General features: G+C 36.6%; 1 protein-coding gene across 8 annotated transcripts in view; it reads right to left on the reverse strand.

Moving 5' to 3' along the window:
• Positions 1-4,257: 4,257 nt before the first annotated feature.
• LOC149799965 (uncharacterized) overlaps positions 4,258-21,673 on the reverse strand; it is a 63,382-nt gene continuing 45,966 nt past the window's right edge. For 3 of the 8 annotated variants that reach the window (XM_089959473.1, XM_089959471.1, XM_089959472.1), the window contains one exon: positions 11,542-18,669. In XM_089959473.1, the coding sequence (XP_089815599.1) occupies positions 12,661-13,338 (678 nt within the window). In that variant the 5' untranslated portion in view covers positions 13,339-18,669 and the 3' untranslated portion in view covers positions 11,542-12,660. Of the gene's footprint in view, positions 5,299-6,874; positions 8,712-11,541; positions 18,670-21,673 lie in introns of those variants that run through there. The other 5 variants (XR_016421261.1, XM_089959474.1, XM_089959475.1 and 2 more) reach the window with 5 other exon arrangements.

Here is a 21,673-nt window from a genome sequence, read left to right on the forward strand (position 1 = left end):
AATTCCTCCGGTTGAGGTTCGGGTTGAGATCTTTGTCGTTCTGTTTGTTACAGTGGGGGAGGAAGTTGATAAGACTCCTGCGTAGGCGGCGAATAGGGAGGCGGTGGCTGTTGTGATACGAGCTTATCAAGTCGTTTAATTTCCTTTACCAAATTTTTATATATTGGGTAATCATGCCTGACTTGTCCTTTGTCGTAATACACGCGATACAGCCATTTTATAAATTTATTATTGTCTATGGCGGTATATCCTGGTTTTAAAAATCGTTTTTTTATCATCTAAATACGATAACATTGCAGAGGGTAAATCATTTTCTTTTATTTCTTTAAATATTTCAATAAAACCCTCATTAAATTTTGCACTCAGTTCAACATTTTCTTTTACCGGTTTGGGTTTAGGTGCGAGTTCTTTTTTTCACGTCGGCGACTTCAGTACGAATTTCGCTGATGCCTTTAAGTATTTTTTCTTCATCGACGGGTAGAGGTTGAGCTACAGCTATGTCAATTGGAAGATCTCGTAAAATCTTTTTTGTTTTTTTAGTTCTTGCTATTTTTTCAGTCTGCACAGCGGTTTGTTTTAATAGTGGAAGAATACCCTTCTTCCTCTCCTCCTCATCCTAAATATCTCCCCATATAGCGCTTTCAGTAGTTGCTGAAACTTTTTCAGTAGCTGTTGTAATGGGCTTAAATAACTGTTCTGTACCCGTAACAAATTCAACTTGTGCTTGCTGACGTTCTTGAAGTATTTGTCTTACAGAATCTCTCACGGGAAGAAATTTTTTGATTGCTTCTAGTCGCTCTCGAGCTAGTCTAGCGGAATGTGCTTCAACGATATTTGCCATTATTGATATAGCGGTGATTTAATTTATAGCAGCAGAGAGGGCGCGCCTCCAACTTGGCACCGACAACAATCGCATATTTTCCTTCGATGTATCGCTGGTAATCGCGATAACCAGTAAGTGGGGTTGGAGTCTATTAAGTTCGGCGAACAACGTCGACTGATGTCCGATACTGAGAAAATATCGCGATTGTTGCGATCTCCCAGGAAGTCGTATTTTGCGAAAATACGGGTGAACCATTTAGAGGCTGTTCGCCCTCTCTGCTGCTACCGTAATCGGGCATATTGCTATCAAATAGAAATGCAGTTATTTTTTTCATACAAACAGACAATATTGTCTTTTTTATATAAAAGAAAGTATTTTGTGTGATGTCCGTAAGCTTGTCACCTTGAAAGAGTCATTCCGGACAATGATCTTCAGGATACAATAACGGTTACGGAAATATGATTTCATAGCATGTGTACTATGCCAGAACTGTTATGTACAAATACATTTCGCAAAAACGTGCATATGTCAAAGCTCGCTGACAACCAGTTTTAATAGGTACGGTCAAATATTGTATTTGTGGTGGAGATGATGGACGTAGGTTGATATTGAATGTAGGCGATAACCGTTCAAATAAGTTTCGTCTAAAACGAAACATTTGCCTAACGGAGCATGACTTTGTACCGAATGTCAAAACCGATTATTCTTGAAATACTTTTAGACATATGAATATATATATTAATAATTGGCTTTTTAACTTGAACTATAATCAGATGATTGATTTCAGCCTATGTAAATTGAAAATCGTTACATGTTTCTACTTGTTTGTGTATCCATTTGATTATGCGTCTGTTTATTGATGGATCTATTTGTTGTTGTTGTTCTAGGGTTTAATGCCATTTTTCAGCACAAGATAGGCTATATACATGGCGGCCAGTATAACTGGTGGAGGAAGAACCCTGGAAAAGGTCACACCATAGCCTTAAGTTAGGAATTTGCCAGGAGCCCATAAAGAAAATGGACCCTGTCACCTTAAGAATTTGGCTAAAAATGGTTTATGTCAAAATCACGTATTTAGACATTATGTAGTAAAATGGTATAAAGGATAACTTTTTGTGTGCGCAAAACTAAAAATGGTATTACGCTTTTAGAAAAGTGACTACTTTGCGGCAAAAGCACTGCATTATTTACATTGTGAGTTATGACTGACTGCATTTCTTGAAAGATTGCAAATTGTTCGCAACCTACAATGTTTTTGGTCTTTGTTTACCACCATGACAGCATCAAGACAGAATCAAACTTGCTTTACAATGTTTCATGAAAATCAAGAAAATATTTGGAAGTTATACATTTTACAACGTACTATTAAATAGTCACAGTCATTTTTGAGTAGGTAGAGGGTTCAGATTGTCAAAGAGATCGTTGAATACCATTTCCTTGATTGAATATGCTCAGCACGTATCCGAATAAATTTTTTCATTCTCTTAGACCATCCAACACTTGGTACTGAATAATATGGAAAATATTGCCATTGTTTTCCATCAGTGTTCATCTCTGACAGTTACACGGCAAAACTGTTTCAATACTGGTAGCAAAAAGTATTCGTTTTGAAATCCTTACTTTAGATCGTTGTTGAACTCTGATATTTTTATTGTAAAATTATATTAACATGGGTACTGGAACATTCCTCATTGTTTTTGCTCTTTTTGTTCTCCATCTTTGAAAAGTAAGAAATTATCTACCAAATGAAATACCATTAAAGAAATGTTTATGCTTTGTCATTCAATGTTTCCAACATCAATTTATTATGCACCTTTGATTTTGTATATAATTACATCAGATGAATATGCATTTTTATTTCCACACTTACGTTCGAGACTGTTTTCCACTCGTTATATAATATACCCCTCCTTCCCATTCTGCATTCATCTTGTTTGTGTAATGTCGATAATAGAAAAATAAATTACTTATAACTGGAAGTCATATAAACTCGTTAGATTTCTTATATCAACACACACCTGAACACCACGAGAAAATTTAAATAAAAAATTTTACAGTTGCATTTCTTGATTGATATATCCATTATACTAACATTATTCATGACCGCTCCGGTGGCCTAGTGGTTAGAGCGCCTGCCTCGAAAGCGGGAGGTCGTGGGTTCGAACCCCGGCCGAGTCATACCAAAGACTTACAAAAATGGTACTAACGCTAGGTGTTCAGCGTTAAGAGGCTAGTGTTAGGAATGGTCGACCTGTGACGGGGTGGGACATCATGCTACATGTCTGCGGCATGCTGCCCCAGTGTTAGACCTCACTATCAACTGCCACACTGCAGACATCGTAGTGATATGACTGAAAAACTGTTAAAGCTATGTTAAAAATCCTAATTACACACACACACACACACACACATTATTCATTAATATGGTAATTACTCTCAAACTCGAACCAGGCTGATTCGGTAGAAATTACTGACTGATACGGACCAACTTCCAAGCTGATTCGGACCATGTGAAATATTAATGAAGTTAGCCCAGCCTTTAAATGTGACATTTCAATTTGTTTTTAGAATGATCTTCTCATTATGTCCCAAGTACGTCAAGCAGGTCAAATACGCATTTAAGCTAACAAAATCCCGTTAATACGCGTGATCATAGTGTTGTTATATATATAATAAATTAACGTAATCCTATTTATTTTGCATCGGCAATTTAGTAGTGAAATATTTTTTAACATTAAATAGTTTGTTTTATTGAGAAATAATAAAAGTACGAGCACTGACAAAAAAAAATTAAACTAACTTAGTACAAGTGATCTTTCAGAAACCGTCCGAATTCTGCGCATTAATCATGATGATGAACTCAGTTGCGACCGCATTTCCTGAGCAGATGTAAATAATGTTTTTCTTTTTGTTTTTTTTAAAATCGAGTTCAAATATAATTCGTCACCAAATCTCAATGAAAAATCAGATTAAATTGTTCAATTAGAGAGACGATACTATAAACTTTTGGCTTATTGACGGTCAGCACCAATTCACTCGATTTCTTGTTACAGAGGTCCATGACATAAAGTCATCTCAGGATGGATTTGGTTATTAGGTTGGAACCTTTTCAAATATAAAACTGCAAACGTCAAATCATGCTTACACCCGCTCTATTTTTTCAAATAAAATGCATATAATTATTTGAAGAGCAGAGCAAAAAGGGACAGAGAACACTTCTTTTTCGTTAAGTACAGAAGCGGAGTTGATCAAATGGAAAAGTTGAAAAATTTCACATTTTATAGATTTAATAAGTTATTAAGTTGAAGAAGAACGACAAGAAATTGTTACGTGTTTAGGCTAGAATAAACAGTAACACAGAAAGAGTGAAAACAACAAGCTTTTTAAAATTTAACAAATAATTTATTTTCCTGGAAAAATTCTGTACAAATGAAAAAAAAAACAAACAAGAACTTACGGTTTCAAGAATCAAATCCAAAACTAATCTAAGAATAATCCACGAATTATTTTGCAAAAGTCCTAGTAACATATGTTCTAATAATTTCAAGTTCGAATCCTGATGGAAATCCAAGATGGATGACAATGACGTATGCTGTAGTCAGTACTGTGCTTATCTACAGTTCCTTATAGAAATACAAATAATGGCACTCTGGTGTTGGAAATCCAAACGAAATTTGTAAGCAATGTCTTTCCAAAAGTTCTATATGAGTACTCTTCAATTACTTCCAGAGAATAAAGAATTAATCTTTTTGAAATCCAAATGATCTGAAGATAATTAACTCAAAATCTGGCAACAACAATGAAAACAACTTGATACTAAGTGTAAAAGCCCAAAACTGAGAAATCTCTCTCTCTACACATCTCAGTTAAAACTAACAAATGCGTAGTTATGGAAAAACCAGAATTGAGAAATCAAAAGGGGGTCACGTGATCATGTTTATGTTACGTACACCAAAAAAATGACCCTAAGAAATAAAAAATAAAAAAATTGCTTGCATCGTAAACCCAAAGCCCCATACTGACCTTGACAACAACCAATCATTTTAAAATAAAAAAGAACTTTGTTTACTAATTTTGAATCAAGGTCAGCATCCAGGCCAGCACCTGCTGTTTATGAAAAGAATGATTCAGGTCAACCAATTTTCTGGAAAAATATCATCTCCAGTAAATAAATTTACATTGCAATAGGATTAAGAAAAATATATAAAAAAATTAAAACTAATAAACAAACAATTAAATTAAAATAAATATATATTAAATCAGATATACGTAACATAATAAAGCCGTAACAACCATGTGGCGACATCTCAGAATTAGTATATATGATCCTTGGGGCGACTTCTTCAGGCGCAGTGGGACGACTTTTCCGACCACCATGGAGCGACTTCTGACACCTCGGATAAGTTCTCCCAGGGCGACTTCTCTATGGGGAGAGTTTTCCATAATTCCTAGTCTTTTACGATGCAAACTGAGACCTGCAAAAAGAACAGAAACAAGTGACACTGATGTACTTTTAACATTCAGTGAAAACATAAGAATTTCAGAGGAGAAACTGTAATTTCAAATGCATGAAACTGCCACATAATTTTAAGCTTTCCCCCCCTTTGTTAACTGAACCTAGAAATTTCAAGATATATACATAACATTGAAGCAATTCCTATTATCACCCAAGTGTCAATATCATCATGGGTATGGGACTGATTTATCGGCCTACATTTGTACACGGTAAGGTTGGCCTTTGAAGGTTCTCCATGGTCTTGCCAAAGACGGACTGGTTCATAAGTTTGAATAGGTTTTTAAAACGCATTCTTGGCCTTGGTCCGCAGTCCAGCGATGAGCTGAATGTCTGGTGTCATCCATTAACTTTAGTCACACTCCATGGCTCATTTGATCTTGGACACGCGCATCTGGAAGCTGGAGTAGAGCTGGAGGTTCCGGTACTGGACGATGTAAGTTTTTTTTCGACCAGATTCTGAACAAGCTTCGCGAATCCGCTGACCTGAACTTGCCTCCTTGCGGGTTTGCAAGTTCGCACTTACAGGTTCTCAATCACTCTTTTTGAATGGTCATAGCCTCGTGGGCTAGCGGGTAAATGACGTGCGCATGGTGAATGTCTTCCGGGTAAAATTCCATGTACTGTACTAATCCATGTTGTTGGTTATGGTGCTAATGCCGGCCTCAGAATCCGTCTAGCTGACCGCCATAATAAAGTGTCTATCGTAACCTAGCATATTGTAGATCACGACCTGCACCTTGGTACACCATAAGGCCCACATCCTTGATCCAGATGTTGTGGTTTTGGCGGGTACGCCTTCCCTGTTGAACAATAAAGTCCGATTCACTTTCTAGCTATTGCATAGCGATTAGAGAATGTTCCCCCAACCAGGAGCTCGAACTTGCCGAGACCGGATACCTTCAATGAAAAGTAGATTTCATCAAAGCTAAACGCGATAAGCTGCTGACGGTACTTACCTGACTGGCTGATTTTGTCGACCGCGGAGTGCATGTCAGACAGAATGACCTAACCAAAACAGCAATTGAAGTTGTAAATGTAACACTTAGATCGAAGACAAAACTTAAAAATATTTCACATGATCCAAAATCAATCAGCTAGTTCTACGATTCGAATTTGACTGTTCATAGAGGGAAAATATTTTGAACAAGCTCTTTAATGTTTGATAAACGTGTAAAATATAACACAACATACCATTCCTGACACAAAATTGTAATTTTCTACTTTCTACCCGGAAATTCCTCTCGCTTATTTCATGGCATAACGTGGTCTTATCAGTGGGTGTTACGTGTTAGAAGATTATCATGTATGAAAATGAGTCTGAGCCTGATCAGAAGTCGTTCAAGAGCATCAAGCTGGGTGAAAAAACATATCCTGGGTGAATTAATAAACTAAACGTATGTGGAAGAATACATTTTAAATATTAAAATCAGAATACAGAAATTTGCGCTTTAAACAAATACCGGTTTATAGACCAGTTGATCTGCCCCATGTTTGACTTGTACATGTTCCGTTTCATTGCCCCACGCACGACACTTCCGTGCTGCAAGTAATGGAAACATTTCCCGCCACAAGCACGATGGAGGCGGGCAGACAGTTTTTGTACTGGATGGCTATTTTGAAAAGGTAGACTCATTAGTAATTCATACATCGAATTAGAAGTGTATGCTTCCGTTAGAACATAATGTCACTTCAGAAAGGCCATACCATGTTTGGTAATTTAACTATTTGGGCAATTTTGACTCGTATCGCACGTGCAGTGTCGTTTTCCAGGTCGGGATTGGTCGCAAGTCAAATCGTTTTTCTGCTCCATCGAAATGTTGATCGATCAATATATTCTGATAGATCCATCATACAAAACGCGCTGCACCATCCCCAGTCTGAAATTATATTAGAATTGTAACCGTCTTCACAAAACGTTAAATTCACCAGAATGTGCCAATTTTCTTAGGGATCGACCATTTAAATTTTGGGTGTGGGCTGGGACTTGATTCCTTAATTCCTGAAGCTTGGAAAAATATTCTTGCTCCGTTTTATAGCAATATAAAACCCCATGGGTACCTGAAGTCTAAACATGTTTTAGCCTACATCCGTAAAACTTAAAAGCTGACCACTACATGTTTGCTCCCCCCACCCCCATTCTTTGGGCACCCCTGGAAAAATCTGTCAAATCCAGTGGCGTAGCAACCTCAGGGGTGGGGTCAGGCCCACTGAGGCTTCTAAATTCCCATAAAACATGCAAAAATGTATTTTCTGTTGAGAGTTGGGGCAGAATTGGTGGGGTAGAATTTTTTGCTACACCACCAGTTGTATCCACTGAAACAAAATTATCTTAGGATACAAGACAAAAATATAATGCTATGGTAACATACCATCCAAACCGCCTGGTAGGGTCCAGTGGGATCAGAATTTTCATGCTGAGCTACTGAATATTCCAGTTAAAAAATGAAAACCCACCGAAAAAATTAAATGGCCGCTCCTGATTGTGAATCCGCCTTCCAGCTGATCTCAGGGTACAAGGAACAGTTTTTATGCACAAATCTATCACGTTAACCTGCCTAATATAAGAACTTTTAGCAACATAGTACAAAAGTGAGGTCAAAAAGATTCAATTAAATAATAGCAATAAATTAAAATAATACCAGTTAATGTTTACTCCTTCACCACACAAACCGTCACTTTGTGCAGGTCATAGATGATAAAAACGTTTTTTTCGTTTTTTATTTTACCTCGAAAAACGCGGGTTTTTTACGTTTTTTATTTTTTTTGCGTTTTTTATATTTGGTACTTCCATTTTTTTATCATCGGCCATACAGGAGGTCCTCTGTCACACTCTAGATAACAAATTTAGATCAATAATGAATCTATGATGCTAGCCTACGATACTTTACGTAAACATGCTACAACATAGTGCTGATATCTGGTAGTGTAGGCCAGGCGTGTATACATTGGAAGATGACGCTGTGTTTAACCTTTTGCAGTCCCTTTTTTGGAACGTTTTGCATGCTATAAAGTCCAGTTTTTGTAGTTTTTTTTGAGTATTTTCTAGTCATCAGATTAGGATAAATATCTTTCACAAAATAGCGTGTAAATAAGTAAAATATTGATTTTTGTGTTGCCTAAAAACTACTGGAAAGTTTTTTTCGTTTTTTTTTTCGTTTTTTATTTATTGACAAAAAAAATGCGTTTTTTATGTTTTTTATTTTAATTTTAACGTTTTTAACATCTACGGTGCAGGTTACAGTATTTGAAGTACCTGGAATGCACCCTCAGTCTGGTGTTAATACAGAGGCTCCATCTAGAGAAAACTTAGCTTCACTCATTCTGGTAACAGTTCTGGACTTTGGTGAAACACAAGCTTTGTTGGAGTCCTCACTGCACAAAGAAAATACCCTTATATCAAGAAGAATTACAACCCTGGAACAGTTTTTCTTCTCAAGTCATCTCAATTTATCAATGCATTCTATAAAACACTTTTATTTTTCAGATAAAATTTGGTACTGCTTGCATACTGATGTTATTCCGAGTTTAGTTTTGTGATTCATCAGATAGAATTTGGTACTGCTTGCATACTGATGTGATTCCGAGTTTAATTTTGTGGTTCATCAGATAGAATTTGGTACTGCTTGCATATTGATGTTATTCCGAGCTTAATTTTGTGATTGATCAGATAGAATTTGGTACTGCTTGCATACTGATGTTATTCCGAGTTTAATTTTGTGGTTCACCAGATAGAATTTGGTACTGCTTGCATACTGATGTTATTCCGAGTTTAATTTTGTGATTGATCAGATAGAATTAGGTACTGCTTGCATATTGATATTCCGAGTTTATTTTTGTGATTGATCAGATAGAATTAGGTACTGCTTGCATACTGATGTTATTCCAAGTTTAATTTTGTGATTTTTCAGATAGAATTTGGTACTGCTTGCATACTGATGTTATTCCGAGTTTAATTTTGTGATTTATCAGATAGAATTAGGTACAGCTTGCATACTGATGTTATTCCGAGTTTAATTTTGTGATTGGTCAGATAGAATTAGGTACTGCTTGCATACTGATGTTATTCCGAGTTTAATTTTGTGATTCATCAGATAGAATTTGGTACTGCTTGCATACTGATGTTATTCCGAGTTTATTTTTGTGATTTATCAGATAGAATTGGGTACTGCTTGCATACTGATGTTATTCCGAGTTTAATTTTGTGATTCATCAGATAGAATTTGGTACTGCTTGCCTATTGATATTCCGAGTTTATTTTTGTGATTGATCAGATAGAATTAGGTACTGCTTGCATACTGATGTTATTCCGAGTTTAATTTTGTGATTTATCAGATAGAATTTGGTACTGTTTGCATATTGATGTTATTCAGAGTCTATTTTTGTGATTTATCAGATAGAATTTGGTACTGCTTGCATACTGATGTTATTCCTAGTTTATTTTTGTGATTGATCAGATATAATTTGGTACTGCTTGCATACTGATGTTATTCCAAGTTTAATTTTGTGATTCATCAGATAGAATTTGGTACTGCTTGCATATTGATGTTATTCCGAGATTAATTTTGTGATTGATCAGATAGAATTTGGTACTGCTTGCATATTGATGTTATTCCGAGTTTAATTTTGTGATTGATCAGATATAATTAGGTACTGCCTGCATACTGATGTTATTCCGAGTTTAATTTTGTGATTGATCAGATAGAATTTGGTACTGCTTGCATACTGATGTTATTCCAAGTTTAGTTTTGTGATTGATCAGATAGAATTTGGTACTGCTTGCATATTGATGTTATTCCGAGTTTAATTTTGTGATTTATCAGATATAATTACGTACTGCTTGCATATTGATGTTATTCCGAGTTTAATTTTGTGATTTTTCAGATAGAATTTGGTACTGCTTGCATATTGATGTTATTCCGAGTTTAATTTTGTGATTGATCAGATATAATTAGGTACTGCCTGCATACTGATGTTATTCCGAGTTTAATTTTGTGATTTATCAGATAGAATTTGGTATTGCTTGCATATTGATGTCATTCCGAGTTTAATTTTGTGATTGATCAGATAGAATTTGGTACTGCTTGCATGCTGATGTTATTCCGAGTTTAATTTTGTGATTTATCAGATAGAATTTGGTACTGCTTGCATACTGTTGTTATTCCGAGTTTTTTTTATAGCTGTCCTCACAAATAGGTACATCCCCAGCATCTAGCAACTACTTCTTATGAGATGTGGAAAAATATACAATTGAGGTAAAACTGGATTAATTTTAAAATCAGTAATGTCATTTTGTACCCAACTAGATCAGTCAAATTTCCAGAATGTTTTTTCACTAACTGGACAAATAAGTAACCTAGGAAGCAAACTCATCAATTTTCCAATAATAATGATCATGTAAGTGCTCCTTTTGTAGAATTTCAGTAATGATGTTTGAATGGTAATAAGCAAAGATAATTAGATGTACATTCATCAGTTTTGGCCTATATTCTCTAACTTTAAGTTCCAAAATAAATGTCGACTATAGCGAAGCTTTTCATGGATATATCATAATCCATCTCGTATTAGATTTGCTTATGTTAGTCTGTATTCAAAGTTTGGTAAAAATCCAACCAAAACAGTGGCTTCTATAATGGTAGCAAATTCATCCCATCAAAAGGAATAAGATCTAATTAGTACATGTCGATCTTACTCCTTATCAAACACCAGAATCTGAATAATATTTGTTTAAATTGAAAGTTTGGTATAAATTCAATCATAAATATTACTTCTAAAGTGCCTGTATAATAATGATGACAAATGGACAACAGGCAGATGAGTCCAAATAGAAAAGTATGTGTGACCTAATATTTACTGATGATCCTATTTTTTTTCGGTGACAAAAACCAAAACAAAACTTTGGAAAAATAGGAGAAAACATAATTAATGCAGGAATGTAACTCTGATTTAAGTTAAATTCAGGATGCAAATGATATTTTTGTCCCAGTAATTTGAATCCATCCTGACCCCCAAAAACATACCAAAATAGAAGTTTGTATCTAATAATCCTAAATATTTTTTTGATGTGACCCGGAACCACACAAATTTTTTAAAATATCTGACTTGATAGACCAAAAAGCTTTACCAAAAGCTTTCCTGCATTATGTTTACCTTTACCAAAAAGCTCATGAAATTCTGTCAGAAAAAATACCTTTCAAAGTCAGAATGAGGCCTTTATTCAAAACACATGAAGTCATCTTTTTCATTGATACTGTGCCATATGGCCCTTTACACTATGTATTTATGGTGGATTGGTATATGAGTAACTAAGATCAGCTTGTATGACTTTCAGTAATTTGTTATAAATATAGTTAGACTCCTAAAAATGTGTGTGTTTCTGGTCAGCAGACTGTCCTTTTTTGTTGTTGCTGACCCAAACACTTTTTCCGCTGAGGGTATAAAACGAGAAAGAAAAAATCTGAAATGGATTTGTGCATCTAAATGAGCTGGTCTTGCCCAGTACTTGAAGCACTTGCATACTTTTGCATACATTGTATATACTATTCATTATAAGATGTAAACCCCAAAACCCTACATATCCTAATTTGAAAACCAGTGCAATAGGTAACACAACTTTTTTGCCTTCTTTAGTATGAGAGGATGGAGACTAAAACTCCATAGTACAGCTTACTCAGGCTGTGTACTAAACCATTAAAAAAATTCAGAATGAAAAATGTGACAAGGCATATAGGTCAGTGGGATAAAATTTACTTCCCTTGCTCTTATGAACTTGGATGCCAGAAAGCAACAAAATGAAATGAGTCAAACACAAAATGCATTCATTTATATTGTTCATTTTGGTAAAGATACAGATCGTCCATGTGCGGCATGGTGCCATAAGCTGATGTCACAGTTTGGTTCAGATATTGATTATCCAAGTGCGGCATGGTGCAATAAGCTGATGTCACATTTTGGTTAAGATACTGATTGTCCATGTGCGGCATGGTGCCATAAGCTGATGTCACATTTTGGTTAAGATACTCACTATCCAAGTATGGCATGGTGCCATAAGCTGATGTCACATTTTGGTTAAGATACTGATTTTCCATGTGCGACATGGTGCCATAAGCTGATGTCACTTTTTTGCCTTCTTTAGTATGAGAGGATGGAGACTAAAATTCCACAGTACAGCTTACTCAGGCTGTGTACTAAACCATTAAAAAAAATTCAGAATGAAAAATGTGACAAGGCATATAGGTCAGTGGGATAAAATTTACTTCCCTTGCTCTTATGAACTTGGATGCCAGAAAGCAACAAAATGAAATGAGTCAAACACAAAATGCATTCATTTATATTGTTCATTTTGGTAAAGATACAGATTGTCCATGTGCGGCATGGTGCCATAAGCTGATGTCACATTTTGGTTAAGATATTGACTGTCCAAGTACGGCATGGTGCCATAAGCTGATGTCACATTTTGGTTAAGATACTGATTTTCCATGTGCGGCATGGTGCCATTAGCTGATGTCACATTTTGGTTAAGATACTGATTGTCCATGTGTGGTATGGTGCCATAAGCTGATGTCACATTTTGGTTAAGACACAGATTGTCCAAGTACGGCATGGTGCCATAAGCTGATGTCACATTTTGGTTAAGATACTGATTGTCCATGTGCGGTATGGTGCCATAAGCTGATGTCACATTTTGGTTAAGATATTGACTGTCCAAGTACGGCATGGTGCCATAAGCTGATGTCACATTTTGGTTAAGACACAGATTGTCCAAGTACGGCATGGTGCCATAAGCTGATGTCACATTTTGGTTAAGATACAGATTGTCCAAGTACGGCATGGTGCCATAAGCTGATGTCACATTTTGGTTAAGATATTGATTATCCAAGTGCGGCATGGTGCAATAAGCTGATGTCACATTTTGGTTAAGACACAGATTGTCAATGTACGGCATGGTGCCATAAGCTGATGTCACATTTTGGTTAAGATACTGATTGTCCATGCATGGCATGGTGCCATAAGCTGATGTCACACTTTGCTTAGATATTGATTGTCCATGTGCGGCATAGTGCTATAAGCTGATGTCACATTTTGGTTAAGACACAGATTGTCCATGTACAGCATGGTGCCATAAGCTGATGTCACATTTTGGTTAAGATATTGATTATCCAAGTGCGGCATAGTGCAATAAGCTGATGTCACATTTTGGTTAAGACACAGATTGTCCATGTGTGGCATGGTGTAATAAGCTGATGTCACATTTTGGTTAAGATATTGATTATCCAAGTGCGGCATGGTGCAATAAGCTGATGTCACATTTTGGTTAAGACACAGATTGTCCATGTACGGCATGGTGTCATAAGCTGATGTCACATTTTGGTTAAGATATTGATTATCCAAGTGCGGCATAGTGCAATAAGCTGATGTCACATTTTAATTTAAGCATTATAAATAACTAATAATTATTAACTGACATTCTAAAATTACACCTGAAATGTTCCTATTATGTACAAATGTCTTTGTTTAAAATTTGTGGGGATCAGAGTTTCACTCTCAGTTGATGATACAGGATATATTTGTACCCACAGTTTCTCAGTGAGGCACATGTTTGACTGTAAGAACTTGGAAAAATGTTATTTCCATCATAAATTGGCTTACCTATGGTAACATCTTTTATAATAATAATAATAATAATAATAAGAAGAAGAAGAAGAAACTTTTTTAAAAAGAGTGATGCAATTAGATGGAACTAATCCTACTTGTGTCTCTCTATTATTTGCAAATTTACATACAGCGTACATGTACGTAATTGTGTACACAATAAAAAAGCATTGATAATAAGCTAAAATTATGTGTAGTGTGTATAGTGTGTATGAGAGCATAAAAAGAAACATACTGGTATGTACAATGTATGTAAGCAATGCAATTATAAAATAAACATTTTGTAAATTTTAAGTTGATGACAGCAAGGAGTAAAGTAAGGAATAACATTGGAAACTGATTTATTGATGCAGGCCACACAGGTGACAATTGTACTGAAAACAATATTATGTCAGTATGATAGAAAATGCATAAAGTTGTTTACAAAATGACTTTTCTAGAAAATGTGATAAAACTACTTAGGTAAAGGTTCCAATGTAAATTTGATCTCATAAGAATTGGTATCAGATCTGAATTTTTTAACCGTCAAACCCAAAACAATTGATTTATGAGCTGAGACCACCATAACATAGGAATTACCATGCAAGTCACCCGCTTTGCATGGGGCCTGTGTAACCTCAGGAAGGATAGTGTAACCTCAGAAAGGATAGAGAACTGCATCTATTCCTGCATTCCACCACCCTTTCCTGCAAAAACCATACGCCAAGATGGACAAGCATGCAATATGCATACACATCATGATACAAAGGTCATCTGACAAGTCAAATAGAAAGATAAATCATCCTTAAACTTTGGCTAGGATGTGTTAGATATGGTAAAAGGTAGAGTTCTATATTCAATGAATTCAATACAATTACAGCCCATCACTGATTCACAGCTGTAGAAATTATCCAGATAATGTTCCACTTCATGTGCACCCTGCCAGTCTTCATTTGCAGTGAACTAACTTTCCATATGGATGAAATCTGATGTATTTAGGGCTGTGTACTAACTAAACCTGAAATTGAAAGCAATATTTGTGTGAGTATATGTGCATATTAATAGAAACAGTATGTTGTATCTGAGGCATGCAAGCACCAGGAACATAATGGCAGGGTTTTTCAATGTTTGCTTCTTTTACAATATCATCCAAAGCCTCATCAGTGTGAAAGCAAATGCAACTGTTAACATTTTGATGGGCTGAAAAATTTGATCTTGTTCAAGGAGAGTGTTATCTTGGGCCTCACCATTTCTTATCCCATGTACTATAGAACCATTTGTTGTCCAGCATATCCCGATTCCTTATCCCATGTACTATGGAACCATTTGTTGTCCAGCATATCCCGATTCCTTATCCCATGTACCATGGAACCATTTGTTGTCCAGCATATCTCAATTCCTTATCCCATGTACTATAGAACCATTTGTTGTCCAGCATATCTCAATTCCTTATCCCATGTACCATGGAACCATTTGTTGTCCAGCATATCTCAATTCCTTATCCCATGTACTATAGAACCATTTGTTGTCCAGCATATCCCGATTCCTTATCCCATGTACCGTGGAACCATTTGTTGTCCAGCATATCTCAATTCCTTATCCCATGTACTATAGAACCATTTGTTGTCCAGCATATCCCGATTCCTTATCCCATGTACCATGGAACCATTTGTTGTCCAGCATATCTCAATTCCTTATCCCATGTACTATAGAACCATTTGTTGTCCAGCATATCCCGATTCCTTATTCCATGTACCATGGAACCATTAGCTGCCCATAACACCTACATTCCTTATTTCATGTACCGTAGACCCATTTTCTAACCAGCACACTGCCATTCCATAGTCCATTTACCATAAAACTATTTGCTGCCCAGCACGCTGCTATTCCTTATTCCATGTACTGTACCATAGAACCAGTTGCTGCCAAGCACACCTCCAAACCAACTGTGCCAGGTGCATCAGTGTGCAAATGAATAGCATGTGAGTCCAGCCATCAGTCATGGAGGAACAAATCCAACTATGCCAGCTACATCAGTGTGCAAATGAATGGCATGCAAATCCAGCCATCAATCATGGAGGAATAAAGCCAATTGTGCCAGGTACATCAGTGTGCAAATGAATGGCATGCAAGTCCAGCCATTAATCATGGAGGAACAAAGGCAACTGTGCCAGGTACATCAGTGTGCAAATGAATGGCATGCAAGTCCAGCCATCAATCATGGAGGAACAAAGGCAATTGTGCCAGGTATATCAGTGTGCAAATGAATAGCATGTGAGTCCAGCCATCAATCATGGAGGAATAAAGCCAATTGTGCCAGGTACATCAGTGTGCAAATGAATAGCATGCGAGTCCAGCCATCAATCATGGAGGAACAAAGCCAATTGTGCCAGGTACATCAGTGTGCAAATGAATGGCATGCAAGTCCAGCCATCAGTCATGGAGGAACAAAGGCAGTTGTGCCAGGTACATCAGTGTGCAAATGAATAGCATGCGAGTCCAGCCATCAAACATAGAGGAATAAAGATCTAACATTGAATTCTCCCAGGATTGTGCACCAGAGTTACAGATTACCCTGAACCCCATTGTATTGCATATGAAGTGATGTGGCTTTGACACACCCACTGTCAGATCAATCAACCTTCTCAAGAAAGCTCTACCAGGCAGGTCAACTGCACATGCAAAATTGATTGTCAGCTATGGATTGGAGATTGTTGAGTCATTTTGGATTTTGAAGGAAGAGTGTTAGCAGACTAGCACTTCTGGAGTTTATCTATGGGAAGTTTTACTTCCACCTCGATTAAATTCATTTCATAGCCCAAACATACTGTGATCTAAAAAAAATTCCTGCAGACATGGGAATGCCAGCATTGGCACAAAGCATCAAGGTTTTTGTCAAATTTGTCCTTACAGGTATTGTAGTTTGATTCCAGCACCATAATCAATTTGTGAGTTGCAATCCACTGTAATGCAGTGCTAATATAGTCAAAAATTTGACAACTGGAGCTACAGCCTATAGGAAGGCCTTGTGACTTGTCATTGTGGTACTTGTTATTCAAGTGAAGCCAAAAATACAATAATGAGTGAGCAGAGTGGAACAATTCTAAAGGCACTAGCTATGTTTGTTTTTGCCATAACACAACCTTTGCCATGTTTATAATTATAATAGCCTATTCTACAGTCTGACATTGAACCATACTTTTTAGGAGATGTAACATCATTAAAAGAAAACCCCTGAGGATGTGACAAATGGTGAATCATGTGGAAAGTACAAGGTGTTTTCATTGCAGACAAGCAAAGATGGGATGTTTGAAATGGAGGAAAATGGTGGCTCTTGAAATGATCAATGATATTTGCGCAAATCTGCCAAGATTAAAGTTCTTCATCTATTTTGTCTTGAACACTCTGGATTCTGTATGGCTAATTGGAGATTATTAGTTTGAATTGGTGACAAAGAACCCCATGCCCTACATGAAGTCCAAATGTAAATCCCTCAGTTAATGGATGTTTCATACCCCCTCAACCAAAGTTGGAACCATTTAGCTTTAACAGGAATAGGGCAATTACTGTTATGTGGGACCACTTTTCCCTTGCAGGCTGTGTTGTTGAGAGTTTGAAGTTGGTCTGTGGGACTGAGTGGGTTTGTAGCCACCACAAAAGGGCTGCATGTTGTCTGAGGTCTCACCTGTTTTGAAACATTTGGATAACAATTTGAATGGTTAATGAATGGGCAATTTACAATTGATTAAGAGATGAGATTCCAAACAAATGAAACAATTATGTTGCTATTTGCATGCCAGTCCTGCAGAACAATGCAGCCCTTTGTGGTGGTTAAAGCAGGCCTCTTTTGGAGAATTCAGTATGGAGATGGAAGATGGTACTGAGGTACCATTGGAGGCCGCCTTGTCACCCATGCTATTAAGAACTGATCCCAAGTAAAGTTCAAGGTGGGTTGCACACCATTTATCCTGTCCCCTCCCTATCTGCTCAACGTAGAAGCTCCAGTGAGCCCTGTGCTTGGCCAGCTTCATAACAACTTCCATGTGGTGTGATAGAACAGTGCTCAACTAATGATTGATGGATAAGTTCAGGTGTATTAGATGTGACACTGAACTGCAATTGATATGTATTGTCTGTGGATGAGGATAGGAGAGTTGGAAGATCTATGTAAGATCCAGCCCAAATCTCAGGCCTGCTTAATTTCATTAGGCACCAAGGCAGTTATGTCAATCAATGTGCTTTCAAAGTTGGAATGACTCTCTGCATCAGGGGTAGTAAGTGGTGTTATGAGATCACCCAGAGTATCTATACCTGTAAGAAAGAGTCCTGTGAAGGCTGAGGTAGCATGTCCCACAACTGCTTGTTGCACCTGGACTGGGTGTGGGACATTGCTTTCAGGCTTGGTGCTGGATGAGATAGACAGCCCCTGCTCTGGTTCCTGGGAGGATATGGCAGGTTGCTGAAAATGAGTGGTCCCCTCCAGGATGTGGTCCAATTTACTGTCCACTTGTGTGGTGATGGCTGGTGTAATCTGCTGTGCTGTATGGTCAGCATTAGCTTGGTCCATTATTGCTGCATGGTGTTGACCCCGAGTCCTGTTTTTGTTGCTGGTGGCCAACTGACTGCATCTGTGAACTCTTGGACTGGACCCTCTTCACAGTACTCTTAACCCCTTCTGATGCCTTGCATTTGGGTAGATGATCTGATATAGTTTTAAAAAAAACACAAAGTTAAAAAGAATACATGTAGTAGGAAATATGCAACATTAATTGTTACACCTGTTTATAAACAAGATAGGGTAACATTTATTAGAACATTAAAAAAATGAATGCCAAATAATGTATATATGGCTTAATAATAATAATAATAATGATAATAATAATAATAAAGACTTTATTTATAGAAGGTAACTCATTTAGTTAAAGAACTAATCTACCTTAAGGCCTTCTATCTGTTAAGTACAATATATACAGTATATACAACATGATGTGAAGAATCTAGATAATTAAGTGATTTTAAAAATCAAAGTATCAAACCTGGAATATTTGCTTAAGGCATCTGTGAGAACATAAACATATATAAAATATAAAATAGTGTCCTGCTTTGAAAAATTAAACTGTGAAAATGATGCAAAATTACAGAAAAGCAGGCGGTATTTATTGTACTAGAACTCTTCAATTGTCTAAAGATTTCATCCATTTGAGACATTGATTACGAAAAGAAAAAATGCCCGGAGCCTGCCTTATGTCACTGGCAATGTTGTTCCTTACCAGTGGACCAATATATTAAAAGCTTTATATAAAAAAATCCTTCTTTGGCCTTGGTACAATGTAATTTTTACTTCTTACAGACCTCAAATTTGGAGTATCATCAGCATGTCTTTGGTGGAAGATATTGCTTAGATAGACAGAAATGGCTTTTCTGGATACTTTATACATCAATGTGACCATTCTAAGAATTATTCTTTCATGTATTGCTAAAATCTTTATATTATTCATTACATCCTGTACATTGTCTGTACAATGATGTAGATTTAAATAGCAAGCCCTCCTTTTTGAGTCTTAAAAGTGTTGTTATGTTTGAATTAGAGGTATTGCCCCAAATTACATTACAATAGTCCAGATATGGCTGAATATAACTTTTATTAAAGATGACCCTATACTGAAGAGGACTGTTGTTTTGATTTTCCTCAGCAGCCAAAGATGAGAATAAACCTTTTTTAAAACATGTTTAATGTGAACAGACCAAGTAAGCTTGTTATCTACGAATACACTCAACAATTTTATCATGAGAGGCCATATTAAGGCTCACATTGTTAAACAGAACTTGGAGTTTGTCGCTATCTAGCCATGCTCATTATTTTGCACTGTAATAGGGCTTTCAATTTTTTCTGTATTTATGATCATACTGTTGTCCTTGCACCATACTTAAAGTCTGCTGAGAGCATCTTGTAAGTTCTTTTCAAGTACCATTTTGCTTTTACCCATCTCAGACAGTGTAGTATCATCCTCAAAGAGGCCAGTGAAAGAAATTGAAGTTCCAATATTAAGAGGTAAGTCACTGATAAATAGAATAGAGGTCCAAAGATAGAGCCCTGTGGTACTCCACATTTAATATTTTTACTTTGAAAAAGTTGACCATTTTAGTTTTTCAAGCAAAATTTCATCTTCAACAAGATCAAAAGCTTTAAGAAAATTAACCATAATAATTCCTACCATTTCTCCTTGATTTAATGCTTTCAGCCATTTATCAATCAAAGATACAAGTGCAGTTTCACAGGAGTGATTCTGTTGAAAGCCAGACTGATTATCATGAACAAGATCATAAGTGTTCAAATAGCTGAGAAAATAATCATGTACATTTTTTTCTAGTAATTTGGAGAGACAAGGAATGATACATGCATGTAATGGAGGTATATTTAAAGTTATAAGTTTTGCTTTTAAGTCTACACTGTACAACTATATAGAATGACTTGTTTGTAAGATAAATGATGACCAGAAAGCCTAGGCAGTTATGATAGTCCAGACCAATTTTTCCTTAGTAAAAACAGCATATGTAGAAAGTCGCAGGCAGGTATGGGACCGGAACCATTATCAGTCAAAACAGGCAGAAAACAAAAGTACTTAAGAAAAGAGCCAGGTACGTCACCTGGCACATTATCTCCCATGGTGGGCAGATAAATAAAAGACATTGGAACTTGTTCTGGCAAACCACTTATACAAGACCACTTGTATATAAGTATAAGTAAGAATAGGATACCTTGATATGTGAACATTATTGAAGTGGTAAAAGGACTACAATTTTATAGGGACCTCCATTCTATGTAGGCCTGAGTGGTTGCTAGGATCAGGTACAGAATCTGAGGCACTAAGGATGTTTAAAAGAGGGACAGGTACAGGACAAATGAATGCCATCTGAGCAAAATTTATCTGACATGCGGCCTATCAAAGCAAAATTGGCTATTATGGTCCCAAAATGTCAAATGCAGATCTATAAATAGCCACTTTAGATTGTAAGATATCATTCACCTTTGTTTTCCAAGTGACAGTACTTATCTTTGTAGTTTCTTTCAGCTGTGTCTTTCATTTTGTTACATATCCCACGTGTAAAGTTGCAGGAATCTGGGCATGAGTTAACAAAGAACAATATGTTTAACACAGTATTTCCTGTGTAAAAGCCACCATCTTATGTGTGATATATCAGTGTTTACATCCTTGTCCTGATAAGCAGAATTACAATGCTGGGGCTTCTTTTGCGCATTTCATTGATGTCGGGGCCAAGAATGGCCAAGTGGTCTAAAGCTCTCTCCATTACGAATCACTGCCATCTCACCTCTGTCTGTTTGGGTTCGAGTCTTGGATCCGGCCAATGTGGGTATGTGAGAAAGCTTGCCAGTTGCTTCTTGTGGGTCGGTGGTTCTTTCCGGTATTTTCCTGGGTTCTTCCTCTACCATTTATACTGGCCGCCATGTATAGCCATGTATAGCCTATCGTGTGCTGAAAAATGGCGTTAAACCCAATAACAACAACATCATTGATGTCATGGCTCGAAAGTTTGTTAATTGAATGACCTCTGACCTCTTTCATGTGTACATTACAAATTTACATTATGTTTAAGGACAGAATGAGTCTTAAGATCTGTCCTGGTCCTCAAATACCGATCTAACCATTTACAAAGTGAAAGACCCAGAAGTAAAGTGCCTTTCT

This window comes from Sinohyriopsis cumingii, chromosome 5 (genome assembly GCF_028554795.1).
Source record: "Sinohyriopsis cumingii isolate HCF-2022 chromosome 5, ASM2855479v2, whole genome shotgun sequence".
NCBI lineage: Eukaryota > Metazoa > Mollusca > Bivalvia > Unionida > Unionidae > Sinohyriopsis > Sinohyriopsis cumingii.